The sequence below is a fragment of the Oryctolagus cuniculus genome, chromosome 2 (assembly GCF_964237555.1).
Source record: "Oryctolagus cuniculus chromosome 2, mOryCun1.1, whole genome shotgun sequence".
Classification (NCBI taxonomy): Eukaryota; Metazoa; Chordata; class Mammalia; order Lagomorpha; family Leporidae; genus Oryctolagus; species Oryctolagus cuniculus.
The window spans coordinates 129,170,659-129,190,061 of NC_091433.1; the positions used below are offsets into that span (position 1 = coordinate 129,170,659).

At 43.3% G+C, this 19,403-nt stretch overlaps 1 protein-coding gene across 1 annotated transcript; it reads right to left on the minus strand.

Moving 5' to 3' along the window:
- Nucleotides 1-4,134: 4,134 nt before the first annotated feature.
- On the minus strand, nucleotides 4,135-18,760 carry LOC100351390 (uncharacterized protein C2orf78). Its single transcript, XM_017340950.3, has 3 exons — nucleotides 18,632-18,760; nucleotides 6,886-7,635; nucleotides 4,135-6,118 (listed from the first exon to the last, which is right to left on the minus strand). The coding sequence occupies exons 1-3, from the start codon at nucleotides 18,636-18,638 to the stop codon at nucleotides 4,200-4,202; spliced, it is 2,676 nt and encodes an 891-aa protein (XP_017196439.3). The 5' UTR covers nucleotides 18,639-18,760; the 3' UTR covers nucleotides 4,135-4,199.
- Between the last annotated feature and the right edge of the window lie 643 nt (nucleotides 18,761-19,403).

A 19,403-nucleotide genomic window follows, 5' to 3' on the forward strand; every position in this document is an offset into this window, starting at 1 on the left:
GACAGGAGTTTCCTCGGGGTCTCCCACGAGGATGCAGTGGCCCAAGGACTTGTGCCATCTTCTGCTGCTTTCTCAGGCGCATTAGCAGGCAGCTGGATTGGAAGTGGAGCAGCCGGGACTAGAACTGGTGCCCATATGGATGGTGGATCTCCAGACAGCAGCTTTACTGCTGACTCACAGTGTCAGTCCCCTTGGCTTATTTTTTTCTAAAGATTTATTGATTTATTGGAAAGTCAGAGTTACAGAGAGAGAGGAGCGGCAGAGAGAGAGACAGAGAAGTCTTCCACCTGCTAGGTCACTCCCCAATTGCCTACAACAGCCAAGCTGCACCGATCAGTAGCCAGGAGCCTCTTCTGGGTGTCCCAAGTGGGTGCAGGAGCCCAAACACTTGAACCATCTTCTACTGCTTTCCCAAGCCTTAGCAGAGAGCTGGATCGGAAGTGGAGCAGGCGGGTCTCGAATCATCACCCTTATGGGATGCCGGTGCTTCTGGCCAGGGCGTTAACCAGCTGCGCCACAGCAAGGCCCTGTCCCCTTGGCTTATTTTTAAGCAAACCACCATTGTAAGACACATCACATGTATTTATTGTATTTTAAGTATTTATTTATTTAATTGAAAGGCCCTATGAATGAAGAAGAGAGGAAGAGAAGACAAAGACAGCAAGATATCTTTGATTCTCTGGTTCACACCCCAAATGGCTGCAACAGCCAAGTCTGGAGCAGACTGCCACGTGGGTGGAAGGGACCCCAGCACTTAGGTCTTCTGTTGCTTTCCCAGGTGCATCAGGAGGGAGCTGGATAGCAAGTGGAGTAAAGAGAACTCTAACTGGCACTTGGATATCGTATGCTGGCACTGTAGGCAGCAGGTGAACACACAGTGCCATAGGCTGGCTAATTATACAAGTACACATATATATACACACACACGATTATTCAAGTTTCTGCAATAGCATTTGTACAATCAAGAAAAGAAATACAGTACACAAAATATAACATGGACAATCCTTGAAATCATTATGCTAAGCGAGAGAATTCAATACCAAAGGCCATACATTGTACATTTCTATCTATATGAGCTATCTAGAAAGGCAAAGCCATAGAAATTGGATAGGGCCAGAGAGAGGAGAGTGTGGGGGAGTGACTACTAATGGGTGGAGAGTTTCTTTTTTCAGAGCTCAAAATGTTATGGAGTAGGGGCCGGCGCTGTGGCATATCGGGTAAAACTACCGCCTTTAGTGCCAGCATCCCATATGGGCACTGGTTTGAGTACCGGCTGCTCCACTTCAGCTCTCTGCTATGGCCAGGTCTCCCACCCGGGTGTAGGGGCCCAAGTACTTGGGTCACCTTCCATTGCTTTCCCAGGCACATTAGCAGGTAGCTGTATGGGAAGTTTAGCAGTTGGAACATGAACTAGTACCCATATAGGATGCTGGTGCTGCAGGTGGTGGCTTAACCCACTACGCCACAGCTCCAGGCCCTGTTTATATTTCTTCTGGTCTAGCCAGAGTCATTTTCTACTGGTGTTAAATTTACCCAGTTTTTTTTCAGTCCTAAGCACAGATTCCTTGTCTTCTGTCATTTTGCCCGTTTCTGAGTCTCTTAATGAGCCCATAATATCCTTCTCTTTTTGGCTTCCCTAGTCTGGGTTCACACTCCTTCCTACTTTTCAATTGTTATCCTTTTGTCTCCTATTCCCCAATCCAACTTTCATTTAATTTCATTCTTTTTTACTGTTTAAATTTTTTAAAAGATTTATTTATTTATTTGAAAGGCAGAGATACAGAAAATCTGAGTGAGAGCAAAAGAGAGCGAGAGCGAGAGAGAGAGAGGGAGAGAGAGAGTGACAGATATCTTCCAACTGCTGATACACTTCTGACATGGCTGCATTGGTTGGAGGCTGGGAAGAACCTAAGCAAAGAGTCAGGAGTTTTCCCCGGTGTCCCACGAGGGTGCAGGGGTCCAAGGACTTGGGCCATCTTCTGCTGCTTTCCCAGGCCATAGCAGAGAGCTGGATCAGAAGTGGAACAGACGGGTCTCCAACCGGCATCCATATGGGATGCTGGTGCTGCAGGCGGTGGTTTTACCCACCATACCACTGCACCGGCCCTTCATTTTATTCTTTGTAATGCAGACATAGCCCCACCATAACCAAAATAAAACACACAATATAAAGGATTATTTGTTATTTGTCTGTTATTTCTATGACATTTCCTTTATTTCATTTATTAATGCTTTCTGATGAGAAGTCTGCTGTGAGTCTAATTGGAGATCCTCTGAGAGTAATTTGACGTTTCTCTCTTGCATATTTTAGGATCTTTTCTTTATGTTTCACTGTGGTGAGTTTAATTACAACGTGTCGTGGTGAGGATCTCTTTTGGTCATGTTTACTGGGGGTTCTATGAGCTTCCTGTCCTAGGATGTCTCTGTCCTTCTCCAAACCCAGAAAGTTCTCTGCTAGTATCTCACTAAAAAGGCCTTCTAATCCTTTCTCTCTCTCCATGCCTTCAGGAACTCCTAGAACTCGAAAGCTGGTTTTTTTAAATAGTATCCTGTAGATTCCCAACGATATTTTTTAGATTTCTAATTTCCTCTTCTTTTCTTTGGTTTGACTGTATGGTTTCCTGTGCTCTGTTTTCTAAGTCCGGTATTCTCTCTTCTGTTTCACTGACTGTTTTTTAGACTTTCTAATGTGTTTGTCATTTGATCTATTGAGCTCTTCATTTCATTTTGATTTCTCTTCACTATCACACTTTCCTGCTCTACTAGTTTCTGCGTTTCATTTTGATTCTTCCTTAAAATTTCATTTTCTCGAGAGAGATTTTCAATCCTGTCCAATAAGGATTTCTGTAGTTCAAGGATTTGCTTTTGAAAACTGCTAAATGTTCTTATCATAAATTTTTTGAAATCCATATCTTGCATTTCTTCTATCTCATCATCTTCATAATCTTGGCTTGGGTTGTTTTGTTTATTTGAAGGCATCATAGTGTCATCGTTGATCTTGTTGCCTCGATTTTTGTGTTTGTTGGTTGGCATTGTTAATTCTTCCCTCACTGTGAGTTTTTTTTATTATTATTATTTATACTATGTCTGTGCTAAGTGGACTGTCTGCTGTTGGAGGAGCCTTGGAGGCTTGAGATGGGTGTGGCCTGAGAGCTCTGCTTGGTTCTTCCAGGTTACAGGTGTGCAAAGGTGACACCCTCAGATTATGCGTGGTAAATCTCTCTCTCTCTATTTATTTATTTATTTATTCTATTTTTTTATTCAGGAGGTAAGTAATACCGCACAGCTGAGCAGAATTGATGGTATTTAGCTTCTGATCTCTGGCTTCTACCCAAAGAATCAGTGCTGGTTCAGTTTCTGCTGTGGACTCCCACTGGGTTGCCTAGGCTACTGAATTGTAGCCTTAGCTCTCCCCTTTTGTTATGTATATCCTGAGTGTGGCCTGCTCTTTGTCTCTTGCTGGCCTTTGCAAGGTTGGCAGAGAGAGAGAAACTTGTTTGTACCAGTACCCCCACACCTTTTTTTTCCCTTCTCTCCTGTAGTCAGTCTGGTGAACTTTCCTGCCACAAAGCCCGTTTCCCTCTAGATTTGTCTGCTGTTTCCCCACCAATGTCTCCGGTTACTCAGCTCACCTCCCCTTCAAGCGGCGATGTGTGGACTCGGAGCCCTGGGCGTCCCTGCTCTCCTCGCTGGTGTCTTTGTGACATCCACTTCCCTTCCCGCACTGGTGCGCAGACCCTGCAGCTCCCGTGGCTCAGCATCCGCGCAGTGGGCAACCTTATTCTCCCAGTAGGTCCTCCAAGTCACAGCCACTAGATCCGGAAGAGTTTCCTCTGCAATTTTTTCTGATCCTTTTTCTGAGGCTACCGTAACTCCACTTTTATTAAACTAAATTTTCCCGGACTATCGGTGCGCGTCCTCACTATTCTGCCTTCTTGGCTCCGCCCCTCCCATTCCAATTTGAGTTCATACTTTCTTATGCAGACTTAGAACACCACCTCCACCAAAGAATAATCACAACTAACATTGTCTCAAAACTCAAAAGACTTCTTTATTAATCATCTATAAATTAATTCTATTATCTTTATTTCATTTTATTAATATTTAAAAATATATATATGAATAGAGAAATTTGTATTTTGCTATAGGTATGTATATAGATGTGGAAAACCAAGTGCTATCAACAGTCTTAGTAACTCTTACACTGCATAGCCATAGTATCGAGAGATAGCCATCTCCTTTTCCCTCTGGGTGAAAAACTGCAGTTTCCCCATAGAGGTGTATTTGGCAGCATTCTCACGCTGCTGTTGAGCCCGCCTCTTCAGAGCCTCTCGCTCTGGCCTCTGTTCTTCTGTGATGGGATCTGACACTACAGGCCCAAGAATATCAGGTTCCCTCCATGGAATTGGTTGGCGGCTGAAATCTTGGATGAGAAATGGGTTTTGAGGGTTGGGTGGTGACTGGAGCTTGGCCACAGCAGCAGAAACAGGCTCCCCCTTGAGAGAAGTGTAAGATGATGTTTTGTTAGGTGCAGGCCTAGAGACAGCAGATGGAGGGATACTAGGCCGGGTAGGGTGCATCAAACCTGGTCGAGCTGCAATTGGCCGAGCTGGTCTGGCAGGATCCATGGAAGATGTGTTGGCAGGAGCTGCTTGGGGTGGACTGACTGTAGTAGGTTGAGCTGGATTAGTAGAAGCAGGCCGGGCAGAGTTCCCCAGAGTGGGCCGGTTTGAGGCAAGAGACAGTGGCCTCCGAGGAACAGGTCGAGGTTGAGGCTTACTGACATTGGGGAACGGCAGAGGTATCAACTTCACCTTTCCGGGTGGTGGCAGGTCATACACGGATGGAGATGCGCACCCTTTGTCAGCTTCACCATCCAGTTTCAGGGCACTGACTTGTGTTATCTCAGCACCTGCACCCTGCTGTGGGGTTGTCAGCAATGGTTTGATAGCTGAGGATGCACAGGGGTCTTTGATGTTGCTTGAATTTCCCAGGTTCCTGTAGGAAGAGAGGCCAGTTTTCTTATCGCTCTTCTTCCCCAGCGCATGGAAAACCTGCACAGACTCTAGCATGTGCATGCCTAGGCAGCTTCTAGGTTTTTTGAAGCTCTCTTGGGTAAGCTCAGGCGGATTTCTCTTCCTCTTTGTCTTGGGGACGGATGGTTTGTCTCCTGCCTTGACTTTGCTCCCTGACTGCTTGCTCTCTTGAGCTTTTGTAGAGTTGTTTTCTCTGGTTCTTCTGGCCTTTGCTTGCCCATCGCACTTGGTTTTCCTGGACCTTCTAGATGCAGCTTTCTGAGGTTTGATGTTTGATTTGTTGGCCATATTCACAGGATCCCTGTCACAGGCTGCAGCACTGCAAGGAACCACTTCTCCCTCTAACAGGAACTCTGGGTCCTTTGGCTGGATTTTGGTCTTGCTACTACCATTGATCGGTTCAGCAGCTTTACGCTTTTTCTTCCTGACTACATCGGAGAGACCCTTTATGTCTCTTGAACTGTCCTGCACCTGAGTCCCTTGGATGTCTCCAGTATCTGTGGCATTGCTTGCCATGGGACCATTGGGTTGGTCAAGATCTTCCAAGGAACTGAAGATCTGGGGAAGGCAAATCTCCTCCACCAGTGTGGTAATGTCTGCAAAGCCATTGCTAGCCTCAGTCCCATCTTCCAGTAACCCTTGATCCTCAAGGCTGAGGTTATTTCCCAGAATGGCATTTGTAGGATCAGGCTGCTTCTGTGGGCAAACAGGGTTATCAACACAAGCCAGCAGCTGACCTCTATCAGGGATTTCCAAAGGGAGCAGTGGAAGATCTTGGTTTTCTGCTGGGTCCTGGAAGGCATCCAGTGGCTTGGAAAGCTTGGTTTTGATGTCACCCAAATTGATAGTCTCTGTTTTCTCCTGGCTTTGATCTAGAGGTAGTACCAAGAGATTCGTGGAACTCTGCAGTGGAACTATCTTTGAAATGTCCCCTGTCTCAGATGGTGAGTCACTGTCAAGTATCCGGATATTTCTGCTCCTGCAGGACTTGGGGAATTCTTCACTTTGTGGCAGACAGGATGTCTTGCTTATAGGTTGCAATCCACGGGAAGAAGTCTCCATCCCTGGGAAATTTTCCATCACTGCAAAAGAATCAAGGAAGAAATCAGTCTGTGGTATTTGAGGCGCCCGCACTACATATCAGTGCAGAATCTAAGCACTTTCCAGCCAGTGGACATGGATATGACTAGATCTTCTTAAGGACAAAGGCAACAGAGAGTTAGTCCTTGGCCTAGTTGTCTCTAGTATCATCGTTTCCTTGGCTTTGTCTTCATTGCATCATTACAGCAAAAAAAGGGGAAGTGGTTTTAAAGAATCAAATGTTTCACAAAAGCTAGCATTCTCATATTGGATGTTTGTTTTCTGTCCACTCTTCTAGGCAAATACGAGCACCTCCCACCATGGAGTAGGAGGAAGTGGAGCTCTTTCTCATGATTGATGCAAGCAAGCAAAGATTCTGGGCCTGTGGGTTTTTTTTTTTTTTTGACCGTGTCTCAGAACACATGATCTTAAATGGGGGGGTGGGGTCATTTGAGGAAACTAAAACTGTCATTCTGAAATTAAGAACTCTGAAATGCTTTACAAAGAGACTAAAGCAAGGGAGAATGGGAAGTGATGTGATGGTTTAGAGAAGCTGATCAGCTAAGGAAGTGAAAGTGTAGCATCCCTCAGTATGATCTTGGGCTTCTCTCGCATGTAGCATAGATTGCCCATCTAGATTACGTGTTCCTATACAGAGTTCAAAAGGGAGAGCACCGAGCAAGGGTAAGGGTTGAAGAGCCACCACCCTTGCTGCAGAGTTGATCTGCTTTTGACCTTATTCCTTTCCTGCCTAACTGTTTGCACTCACCTTGGAAACTTGTTCCTGTGATGGGTTGAGCAGGCACAGAGTAGTAGATTCCAGAGGTCGAGGCTGGTGGTGGGGCGTCTGTGGGCTGGATCCTCTTGAGCACCATCACCATTTCTGGCTGAGGGGCAGACGCCACACTTCCCATGTATGTCACAGGGCCATAGGATTGCAGACAGGGGCCAAGTTCTCCAGAGAGCACATGCCCTACTGTGCCTTGATTATAGTAGTAGACCTGGCTTCCTTCTGCATATGGAAGGGACAGGCAGTTTCCCTGATTTGGAATCTGAGTTGCTGTCCCCTGATGCAGTGATGGATACAGAGGGACCATGGTATTGGCATCTGAAGTTTTGTTATATTGGGCTGTCATAGCCATGGAAGAAACACCAGTGTCCTGGTCAATGAGAGTTACAGTGAAGTCCTCGAGCGACGAGGACTTCTTTGCAGTGCGTCCTGTGATATTCCATTCAGAAATACCTGGGTAGGAGGCAGCAGAAGTGGAGATCTGGCTCTGGCCAGTAACTCCAGACAACAGAGTTGTGTTAGAATGTTGGCAAAGGTAAGCACTACCCATGAGTGGCTGGAAAGAGGTGGCAGCGGCTGATGGCAGTAGCCAAGCCGAACCGACAGTTGGAGCAGACACTCTGGAGAAGTCGCAGACGCTTCCTGGTAGGGAAGCCGCAGTGCCTACCATGGGAATAGAGAGCTGCAGGGAATCTGCAGTCCCAAGTAGGGATGGATTTTGGAAATTTTCTGTAGGAAACAAGAGCGAGATGGGAAAAGGAATGAGATTGTTGAAGTTTTATCATTATCTTAGAATTATTAATACCAGAAAGAGCCTAACACCAGTATTCCCTCAGTCACCAAGAAGCAAACAGTTCATGCTAGGCTGTAAGTGCCAGAGCAGTTTTCTACCCTTATGATGCACTTTGTTTATTGTGGATTGTTGTACTTGTGTGTGCAGATTCAAGACATTCATCATTGCCTAGACTAGAAGCCGCCTTCTCCCTGCCCTTCTTTCCCTTGAGCCTGCCCCCCAGGTTTGACTCCTAAGGACTTCCTGGAGGTGAAGCATTGTAGAATGAGGAGGTCTCTGGAGAACTTCTAACACTCTCATTTTACCAGTGAGGAAAGTGAGGCTCCTCGAGATCAGATTGACTTACTGGAGTTCTCCCATTGTGTTAGGGTCACTGCCAGGTTACAGAACCAACTCCCCTTTACAGGATTCTGCTCAGTGCAAATAAATACATGAGCATTGGACAAGTAGAATTTGGAATATAGGGGCCAGCCCTGTGGTACAGCTGTTTAATTCCCCTGCCTGCAGGGCTGGCATCCCATCTAGGTGCGGCTTGAGTCCCAGCTGCTCCACCTGCAACCCAGCTCTCTGCTGTGGCCTGGGAAAGCAGAACAAGATGGTCCAATCCTTGGGCCCTCCTTGTACCCTTGCGGAAGACCTGGAAGAAGCTCCTGATTCCTGGCTTGGGTCAGCTCAACTCTCGCATTTGAGGAGCGAACCAGCAGATGAAAAATCTCTCTCTCTCTCTCTCTGGTACTCTGCCTTTCAAATAAATTAATTTTTTTTAAAAAAACAGCCCTCTAAATTAAATGAATATGGATGAGATAGTACATAATAAAAAGCCCCTGCATGCACCTGGGAGACCAGGAAGAAGCTCCTGGCTCCTGGCTTCATATTGGCGCAGCTCTGGTTTTTGTGGCCATCTGGGTAGTGACCAGCAAATGGAAGGCCTCTCTCTCTGCCTCTCCTTCTCTCTGTGTGTAATTCTGACTTTTAAGTAAACATACAAATCTTTAAATAAAATAAAAGTGGTTCCTTTGAAAACAATACAACACTGTCATCTTTGGTGCATTGTTTTGTTTGTGCAGGACACCTGCCATTGCCTAGAGTCTACATACAACCTATCCCAGCTGGTGTTCAAGGTCATTCTCTATCCTGATCCTAAAATGGCATGGTCTCTTAAGAGTTGTTATAGTAATAATATTGATAATTCATACATGAAATAATGGTATTTGTTTTATGGGATTTATGTGGAGAATGATACAGTAAGTTATAGAAAATAGAAAGATAAAAATCCTGAGGGGCCAGTGCTGTGGCACAGTGGGTTAACGCCCTGGCCTGAAGCACCGGCATCCCATATGGGCGTCAGTTCGAGACCCAGCTGCTCCACTTCCTGTCCAGCTCTCTGCTATGGCCTTGGAAAGCAGTGGAGGATGGCCCAGGTCCTTGGGCCCCTGCACCCACATGGGAAATTTGGAAGAAGCTCCTGGCTCCTGGCTTCGGATCGGCACAACTCTGGCCATTGTGGCCATCTGGGGAGTGAACCATCGGATGGAAGACTCAATCTCTCTCTCTCTCTCTCTGCCTCTCCTCTCTCTCTGTAACTCTGACTTTAAAATAAGTAAATCTTTTTTAAAAATACTGAAAAACATGTACTGTCACAGAACTCAAAAGCATAGCAATGTACTTCAAAATGTATATGGGAAGTGGGATGAAAAGATAAGCTTGGTTTGCTGCCAAATATTTTGAAATCCATGCATATGAGTGGTTTTCTAAGTCTCATGGGAAATGTACATTAAGCATGGATGTCAATTTTTTTCTGACTCCAGAATAAATGTATGCTTTCATTCCATTTCCACGTACTTATTGAAGTGCTCTCATAAATAGATCTTAATGGAAAAATGGGTAACAAGCATCAAAGAATAGTACATTTACTATGAAGTTTCTTATCTCAGCTGCAACATTATTTAAGTGAATACTACCTACTTTATTATTAGGAATACTATAACCAAAAAATATCCCATAATGGTGATTTTTTAAAAGATTTATTCATTTATTTGAAAGGCAGAGTTAGAGAGAGGCAGAGGAGGAGAGCGAAGTCTTCCATCTGCTGGTTCACTCCCCAAATGGCTGCAACATCCAGAGTTGGGCCAATCCAAAGCCAGGAGCCAGGAGCTTCCTCTAGATCTCCCTCATGGGTGCAGAGGGCCAAGGAGTTGGGCCATATTCTACTGATGCCCCAGGCCATAGCAGAGAGCTGAATCAGAAGTGGAACAGCCGGGACTTGAACCCTGGGCCCTATGGGATGCCAGAACTGCAGGTTGTGGCTTCAGCTGCTAAGCCACAGCACCGGCCCCTGCAATGGTGATTTTTAAATGACTTTCTTTACTTGTGGGATAATCTATCAATAGAAAATGTGTCCAGGCAGCATGTTGCAGTAGATGCGGATGTAAAGGTACCCATAATTTAAGTGGACAATTATTTCATCAAATACTTGTCCAGAGCATCGAGCAAAATAGTTAAGTGTAAGTGGATTTCTTTTTTTATGCTAATTCTCATTCCTCTGAATATTCCCCAGTAAGTACCAGCTATCATTCCTAATAGAAACAGGTATTTCAATTAATGCAACCATTAAAAAACCAGAGAACACTAAAAGATCATGAAGGTTTTTATATTTATGCTCAAAACTTATATGATCCTCATCCAGGAAAATATCATCCCCAAAGCCAAAAATAAAAATCACCACCAGAAAAATTGTTTAAAGTAAATGTACAATCAGAGATGTGGTGCTTGATCTTTTATTTTCCTTTCAGGGTAGGTCTTTCTCTTCATGCTTAGTTCCTAAAATAGTAAATGACTCTTAATAAGTACTCTGTTTTAGGAAGAAAAAATTATGATAGACACCCTTGAGTGAAATCTACCACACAAGGGAATTTGTCCACTTGTTGCAGAGTAGGATATATCATTTTTTTTTTTAAAAAGTACTTTAGTAGTAGAATATAGTTTACAAACCAGAATGAACTAGAACATTTAAAATCCCATTTCCTCCAGCCCCCTAGATAACTGCTTTAATGAAGTTCCTTGTTTAGAGGAGGCCTCATTTCCATTACAGATTTCTAACTTTCATTTTCAAAGCTTTCATTGTTCAAAGAGGCAACGGGAAAAAGCAAAAACCAAACAACTGACTGTGACTTCTGTAAAGCTACCTTTCCAGTGATACCCTATACTGGCCTTCATTACCTTTCTGGTGCATTAGTTTAAGGATTTGTACAGCTCTGAGTAAATTTCACCCTATGCCCTTATTGCTTTAATTAAAATCTTACATCCTCCTCAATATTCCATGCCAGACCACCTCTTCTTTCTTTATGAAATACCCTATGCTGCTTACTCTTTAATTCTTATATTTTTTCCTCCATCATTTTTATTTTTCCTTCCTTTTCTCAATATCTGTTGTCCCAAACTTCCTTACCCTAGAATATCTGCCTCTGTGCAGCCCAGGAATCCCCATCCTCTCTCCCTATTTTCTGTTTTAATCTAACCTAAGTAGAAAACTCCAAAATATGTGACTATTACTTTATGAACAACACTCAGTTTGAAATACTAAAGATAAATATTAGTGGAGGCAGACTATACAGTTTCAACATCTTGGTATATATTGCCAGTTTTCTATACCATCTGGATTTTTTTTCTCTATTTCTGTTGAAACAAGACTCTCAAGGAGTCACTGATTTAATTTTCTGTGTGAATAAAATTTTTTATTTTTATTTTTTGTGCCGAAACCCAGGATCGTGAATACAATTTAAGATTCAATATTTGAAAAGGAGCAGAGAGAATAACTGAAGAGCCAAAGTGACTCCATTTTAAAACAATAAAAAAAGCAGCCTCCATTTCCCATAGCAGACCCGAGTCCTTGTAAAAGCAGGCATTCAGGCATTCCAGAGATATCAAAGCTTACCAGGGACAGCTAGCTCGGTAGACCAAGGACAGCACAGTAGAGATTGCTAAGCAAAGTAACTCTATACCCAAAGCTCCCCTGCTGTAAGCCCCGCTGTAACTCCCTGTACCCAAAGCTCCCCTGCTGTAAGCCCCGCTGTAACTCCCTGTACCCAAAGCTCCTGTGCTGTAAGCCCCCACTGATGTAACTCTTTTTTCCTGCTGATGTAGCCTGTTTTCCTTTAAAAACTCTCCCAAACAAAGACGGGGGCCTCACTCCTTCCTCCGCTGCGCCGGTTGGTTGGATGGGGTCCCTGTCACGGCTTGTACTTTTAAAATAAACCTTGCTTTTGCAGTTCGGTGTGATCGGGTCACTGATAGCTTCTTGGGGATCTACTTACCTGGGCACAACATCTGGGGGCTCATCCTGGGATCCTCAGAAGCCCCCAGAGGCCTTATCCCCGAAGGTTTATACCAGTTGACTGGGTGAGTTCGTTAGTCTATTTGTTCGCTGTTTAACTGTATCTAAGTCTGAATTTGTAGCATCGGCTGCGGTTGCATTTGTAACCTTGAATTTGTGGGTTCTGCCCAAGTGGACATACTCATGGAGCAAACCTGGAGGAGACGGGAGACGTCCCGACTCCTCGCTTGGGTGAGGATTCCGATCTCAAAATCCTCCCATTTGGGACCTGGGAAGGTCCAAGTTGTAATTCGGGGGATGAGGAAGGGTTGCTGCAGAACCCTCGTCCCATCTGCACGGTCTTTGGTCTCATTTAGCCCCCAACTTCGGAGCCAGAGAGACCTTTTGTAATAAGACCATTTGATTATGGAAACTTCATATGGGCCCCGCGTTTGATTGGTTTTTTGTTAGGCTGTGTTTGTCTTGTCTTACTACTATTGACAACCGACTTTACCGGACAGAAAATGGGGGCGACTTCTTCCTCACCAATGGACCTCACTCTAGCGCATTGGAAAGACATTAAAAGAATGGCTCATAATAACAGTGTGGATGTAAAAAAAAAAAAAAAGGCAATTGGGTTAGTTACTGCTCCTTGGAATGGCCCACTTTCGAAGTGGGCTGGCCCAAGGAGAGAACCTTTGATCTAAATATTATATCCAAAGTTGGAGATTTAGTTTTCCAGCCTCGAACCAGGCATCTGGACCAGGTGCCCTACATTGTAACCTGCAGAAGCCTTGTTGATTGAACCGACGGACCCCTCCCCTGGGTCAACTCTTTTCTACGTTCCGTTTCTAACCCATCTGCCCCCTCACACGTATTCCCTGTAAAACCAAGAGAAGAACAGAAACCGCAGTCTTCAGGGGGAAACGGATGAGTCTGAAATTTTCCCCCCACCTTGTTTTCCTCCTACAGGAAATGTTCCACCCCCACGAGAGAAGGCGGTGGGACAACAGGAGGAGCTGCCCCAGGGGCCAGCTCAGTCTGCTCGGAGTCGCGGGGGAGCCACTCCCCAGCCAGATACCACGGCGGCTCTGCCTCTTAGGCTGGAGCCCCATGGCACAAGGTAAGGAGAGACTCCGTGTCTGTTGCCAGGCTCTGCTACCGGGTCTCAAAGCGGGGGCACGCAAGATTGGCGCAAAATTCGAATTTGGCCTTAGAGACTGGCACGGACTAGGTAACTCTCCTCCCCCAGCCTTACCTCAAAAGTTGAACTTTATCTTAGAACCAGGTCTGGTCCAAAGTCTACTCTCCCTATCTTGTTAATGAAACAAATTGGGTATCTCACCCTTCTGATGGCTCTTCTGTTTTATCTCGAGCCAGCCGGAAGATATTGCTTTGTAACTTGCTGAACTTATTTTACAATTTATTTTAACAAATTTCTGGGAGGTCAGTACTCAATAAAACAGTAATAGGTAATTAGTACTTGTTTTAAATAAATACAATTTTAATTTAAATAAATTGAAATAGAGCTATATAATATCAGCATCTTAAGTCATTTAGGTGTAACTGCTAATTTAAATTGGGTAAAGACAAATGAGATAAATGTGTCTAAATGTAAACTTTGGTACTCTCAACACTTTATGTTCTATAGAAAATCTACTTGAATTTGCTAACATGTTTTCATAGATTGTCCATATAAAAAATAGTTCAACATCACTTAAAAGTAATTAATGCTGAAATTTGATGTGTTACTTTGTTTAGAAATGTTGTCTTAATTTGGAGATTTTTAATAGGTTATTTAAAAATGTAAAGCAAGGAAATTAACAGATGACAAACATCACAAGTATAAAAATATGTACTTAATAAAAAAGGTTAAAAAAGTTTTTTAAAATAAAAAAGACATGGTTTATAAAAATTACTTCATCCTGATGGCTAGTTTACTCTAAACTAAAATAAAAGTAATAAAATGTTTCAAGTAAGTTAAAAAGGGTGTGAAAAAGCCACAAAAAGTTATAAAAAAATTTTGGTTACAAAAGCTATTACTGATTCTCTGTTAAAGCAATGAGTTAAAGTAATCTATTATGTTCTCTTGATGTCTCTGTTAAATTCTAATTGTTTAAAAACAACTGAGTTTTTATTAAGAGCTATAGGTTATTTAAATATGTGTTTATTTTCAAACCTTTAAATAATCACCTTGTAACAATGATCAAATTTGGTCTATATTATGTCATGATGTTAAAAAATCTTATTTCAACTAGATATTCTGGATTTTGAGCCTTCTTGGCATCCTTGACAGGCATTCAAAAAAATCAAAAATCAAAGTTTCAAAAAATTTAGACTCTAAAATTTCCAGTAAATTTTGAACTTCGGGTTTTCCAGTTTGGTCCCAACTGAAAAAAATCAAAGAATATATATATATATCTCATCTTGTAGAGACACCAACTAATTAGGCTATTTGGAATATATTTAAAGTACTGTCAGGATGTAAAGTGGTGGGGCCGGCGCCGTGGCTCAATAGGCTAATCCTCTGCCTTGCGGTGCCGGCACACTGGGTTCTAGTCCCAGTTGGGGCGCCAGATTCTGTCCCGGTTGCCCCTCTTCCAGGCCAGCTCTCTGCTATGGCCCAGGAGTGCAGTGGAGGATGGCCCAACTGCTTGGGCCCTGCACCCCATGGGAGACCAGGAGAAGTACCTGGCTCCTGCCATCGGATCAGCGCGATGCGCCGGCCGCAGTGGCCATTGGAGGGTGAACCAAGGGCAAAAGGAAGACCTTTCTCTCTGTCTCTCTCTCTCTCTCACTGTCCACTCTGCCTGTCAAAATAAATAAATAAATAAATAAAAAGATGTAAAGTGGTGCTAAATTTTAAGTTTCTATAATATAAAATGGTATTAATACAAATGTCTAAAAATTAAAAAGTCTAATGATCTTGTGTTACTAAACATAATGGTCATCTTGGTAAGGGGGACCCAGAGGCCTAAAAGAGTTAAGTGTGCCTTGTGAAATCCTGCAGGTGCTTTCAAAAATGCTATGTAAAGTAAACAAGTGTCTCTTGTTGCTTGACAAGTTTGTAATTTTAAATATGACAACTTAAGGTCTTTTGTCATCCACAGTTTTGTATATCAGATTTACTGCTCGTAAAACTAAAGTGTTGTTGGTTCTGTGTTTAACTGTCCTCCTATAGGTTACAATGGACTTTTTCCAGAAACATCTATTGTATTCCGTTTTTTGGGATGACTCTGTAAACTGATAAAGCCAATAATGTATTACAAGTACCAACTAAAAAAAAAGTATAGTTAACTAAGGTTACTAAGATCAAAAAGTAATTCAAATCAATTGGTAATTTGTAAAAAAAAAAAAAAAAAGAAGGGTTAAAAATTTTAACAGCTATTACTGAAACTGCTTTATTGTTCTGATATATGTGACCCTGTAGTTTGATGTGAAACTAAAAACATTTTATATACTTGTGCTTAAATTTGCTGGACAAGCTACACCATGTTGGATATTTAAGAGATGTTTCCGAGTACATATATTCTTAAAATTTGTAAAGGACATTGAACCTTCTGGTAAGTGTTTTCCTAAGTTGTTGTCTAATGATTAAATCTGCTTGCTAAGTTTTCATTTGATATTACTCTTAAAATGTTTATGCATGGAAGATCTGCCCTGCCTTTTTGACCCTATTGCCATATATGATTATTCCTTGTGAGATTACTTAATTACTTAAATTTAAAACTAGCATAGGAAATCAAAGCCACTGCCAGAGTAACATATCACAGAGTAACATATCTGTTTTGCCTCTGGTGGTGCAAGGTTTTTAAGCATGGCTGGTAACTGGTAAGATTTCATAGTGACAATCTGGCAGTATCCTTGCATAGCTATTTGGGTAAGGACATAAGTCAGTTCTGTTAAAGGTCAACCATGTTCAGAAATCAGAGTAACTCAGCCCATCTAAATATTCATCAGAAACATGCCTATAACTATAGACTTCTTGTCTAGGAAACAAAAATTAGAGGTGGGACTGAGCACTCCCTTGACTTGCATTCTCTGGTCTGATTTAACAAGAACCAGGAGAAAAAAGAGAGCTGGACATCAAAAGCCATGTAAAGATGGGTGGCAGGCCTATTACAGGAAGCTCTGTGCAGTGATCTGCCCTCAGGAAGACCCAACAGGCCAGTCTACTGCGGTGGCTTCTGATGAGGTAAACCTGGGCTTCAGCAGAAGTCAGCTTATAAAGAGCCCTGGCAGCTCTGCCAGCCAAGAGTTGGGTCACTAAAAATGGACCTGCCCTGGAGTCGAAGGACTTCAGGTCAGAGCCACAGATCTTATTGACTCTAAACTGAAAAGCCCTTCACTTAGCCCAGCCTCCAAAGTGACCGCCACTGTTGAGAGAATGGCCAAGTAGGGTCAGTAACATTACAGACAGAGCTGTAAATTTCCTGTTGGAGATGCCACCTGCCTTTACCTGGCCAGCTCTCCTCCCAGGCCAAGTAAGTAATAAAAGTCAACAGAGTGCCTTCCCCAAGGAGGTTCACACCTCCCTTAAAATGTACCCTGTGTAAAAAGATAGATAGGTCTAGGCCCCTTAACTTACAAGGCCTAAAGCCCACCAGGTTATTATCAAGCCCCTTCTATCAGGTTCTCTTTGCCTCTCACTCGGAAAACTTATTTGTAACTTGGACAACACCTTTCTTGACTCCTCTAATAGCAACTCTGTCCTTTGTTCTGGATCCTGCATGGCCCTCTCCTGGGCCTCATTCCTTTGTAATTTTGTTGCTTATTAAAGTCAGTGGTATACAGACATTCTGTACATATCCTGTGGGGACAGCAGTAGTATCTCTTAAACAGTATTACCATAAGTAGTGTACTTCAAAATGTAAATTACATTGTTTAAAACTGTGACTTTAACATCTGTGTAATTAGTGCATATGGTATCTACTCTCCATTATCAAGATAATTCATTATTAGGTAAATTTGGCTAGTAGGGAGTACAGTTCTGTGAGCAGTGTTTCCTGTTAAATATCAACTACTCTCAGTTACACATAGCAGCAGGAGCTCTGCCTTGTTCGGGAAAAGTAAATGCACAAAGTTAAAAAGTTAAAGACATGCTGCAAATAACTAGTCATTATTCTGTGTATAAAAGCAGAGAAAAAATTAAACGCTAAGAATTTCTGTAAATTCTTTGTTCTCTGTAGTAGATTGCTGTTTATACTCCCAGCGTGTGTGTACTGATAATCCTCTCCCACACTAATGAGTGACTTTTCTCCTGGTCTTGGCTGCAATTTGCTTTATTCTCACCCTGTCTCTATACTACAGTGTCTGTTTAAGTGTTTACAGCTGGTGACAGAGCAAACCAAGGCCTTCGGCAACCAGGCGGTCAACCAAATGCTACTACAGGAATGTGCTCGGCTCCCCGCCCAGGAGACAGCAGCTTAAGACATCGCCCCATGGCAGCGAAGAGTGCCTCGTTGCCCCACATCAGGAGGGTTGGCTCTGAAGGTGGATTGTCATCCCTCTGCCCCTCCTGGACTTTTGAAACTGATGTGGTGGAAAAGAATGCTGCTCTTATGCCGATCACTCGGGCCTAATAAAAGATAACATGGCTGGCTAAGGTCAGGAAAGTTCTGGAAAAGTGCCAAAGAAACCGGGAGGCCTCCCAGGGATGGTTCGAGCTTGGTTTAATTTCTCTCCATGGCTCACCGCCCTCCTATCAGAAGTCATAGGGCCCATTATCCTTCTGATTTTAATTTTAACCATTGGCCCTTACATTATTAACAAACTTGTACAGTTTATGAAACAGAGACTGGGCACCATTCAATTAATGGTCCAGCGGTCCCAGTATAAACCCGTAAATGTTTGTAAAACCTATAAACTGTCCGTCCAAAACCCATGATTGGGTTTTTCAAACATGTACAAAAATAAGGGGGGAATGAAGAGCCAAAGTGACTCCATTTTAAAACAATAAAAAAAGCAGCCTCCATTTCCCATAGCAGACCCGAGTCCTTGTAAAAGCAGGCATTCAGGCATTCCAGAGATATCAAAGCTTACCAGGGACAGCTAGCTCGGTAGACCAAGGACAGCACAGTAGAGATTGCTAAGCAAAGTAACTCTATACCCAAAGCTCCCCTGCTGTAAGCCCCGCTGTAACTCCCTGTACCCAAAGCTCCCCTGCTGTAAGCCCCCACTGATGTAACTCTTTTTTCCTGCTGATGTAGCCCTTTTTTCCTTTAAAAACTCTCCCAAACAAAGACAGGGGCCTCACTCCTTCCTCCGCTGCGCCGGTTGGTTGGATGGGGTCCCTGTCGCGGCTTGTACTTTTAAAATAAACCTTGCTTTTGCAGTTCGGTGTGATCGGGTCACTGATAGCTTCTTGGGGGTCTACTTATCTGGGCACAACAATAACCAATCTACTATCCCATTGTAGCAAATGAGGAAATAGCTTTTCTGTGAGAGTTACGATTTGTCCAAAGTCAAATATCCCATAGATGTCAAAGCGAAATCTGATATTAAGTCTCCAGATTTATAGTTCAATACTCCACCCTGCATTCCAAGTTGTTTTGACTCTACTACTAAATTTAGGGTGAGAAAACATGTAATGAAGAACTTTTAAAGGTTTCTTTCCTTACCTGACATGGTCAGAGAAGAGGAAATATCAACGGTAGATATGAAGGTTGAAGAGACGATACAGAGGATGACTGGCTGGCTGGTGCCAGCAAGCACATGTGTCCAGTATGGAGGTCACTGGCTACTGGTCACTTGCGATGTTCCAAATTTGTTTACAGACAGCTCTATGGAAACCCCAAGATTCCACCAGGTGGTAGCAGGTTTGGTGGGAGAATGATGTCAAAAACAGGCAGTTAAAGGTCTGAGGTAGCCAATAGGGAGGTCAGGATTCCCAGTGGGAAGAGGAGATTGGGTGGAGGGAATGGTGGACAGCTGTAGTGGCATCTTTAACAGAGCTATGGCAGTTGAACTCTGGGATGGTGAAATCCTGTAAAGACAGACTTCCCCAGCCAAGCAGCTGTTAAACGGGGAAATCTTCTCAATGTTTCTCATACATGTTCATTAATGGAATCAATCAATGCTTACTTTCTGTGTATTGTATTTAGTATCATACACATTTGTACAGTTTCCTGGGTTGGAGAGGAAGGGAAGGGAAGTCCAGATTGAGCGGTTATGGTGCTTCTGAAAGGATCTAGTTGATCTGATTAGTGAACTCCCTGCAGCTTTTAAAGGCCCAAAGGAAGGGATCAAAGAGCTCTTTCTGTAACTTGGTTGAAGAGTAGAGTGAAGCTCATGGCGTGTTCCTTGTAGGGAACGATGGGTCCAAGGCTCTTCCCCAACAGTTTCTTCTTCCTTGGGCTGGGCTGGGCCAAGTTGGACTCACATCTTTCTTCT

Excerpts from the sequence above, each read along its gene's own strand:
- LOC100351390 (XM_017340950.3), bottom strand. Across the intron at positions 6,119-6,885 it reads CACAGGAACAAGTTTCCAAG|TGATGGAAAATTTCCCAGGG; the intron begins GTGAGTGCAAAC and ends ATTCTTTTGCAG.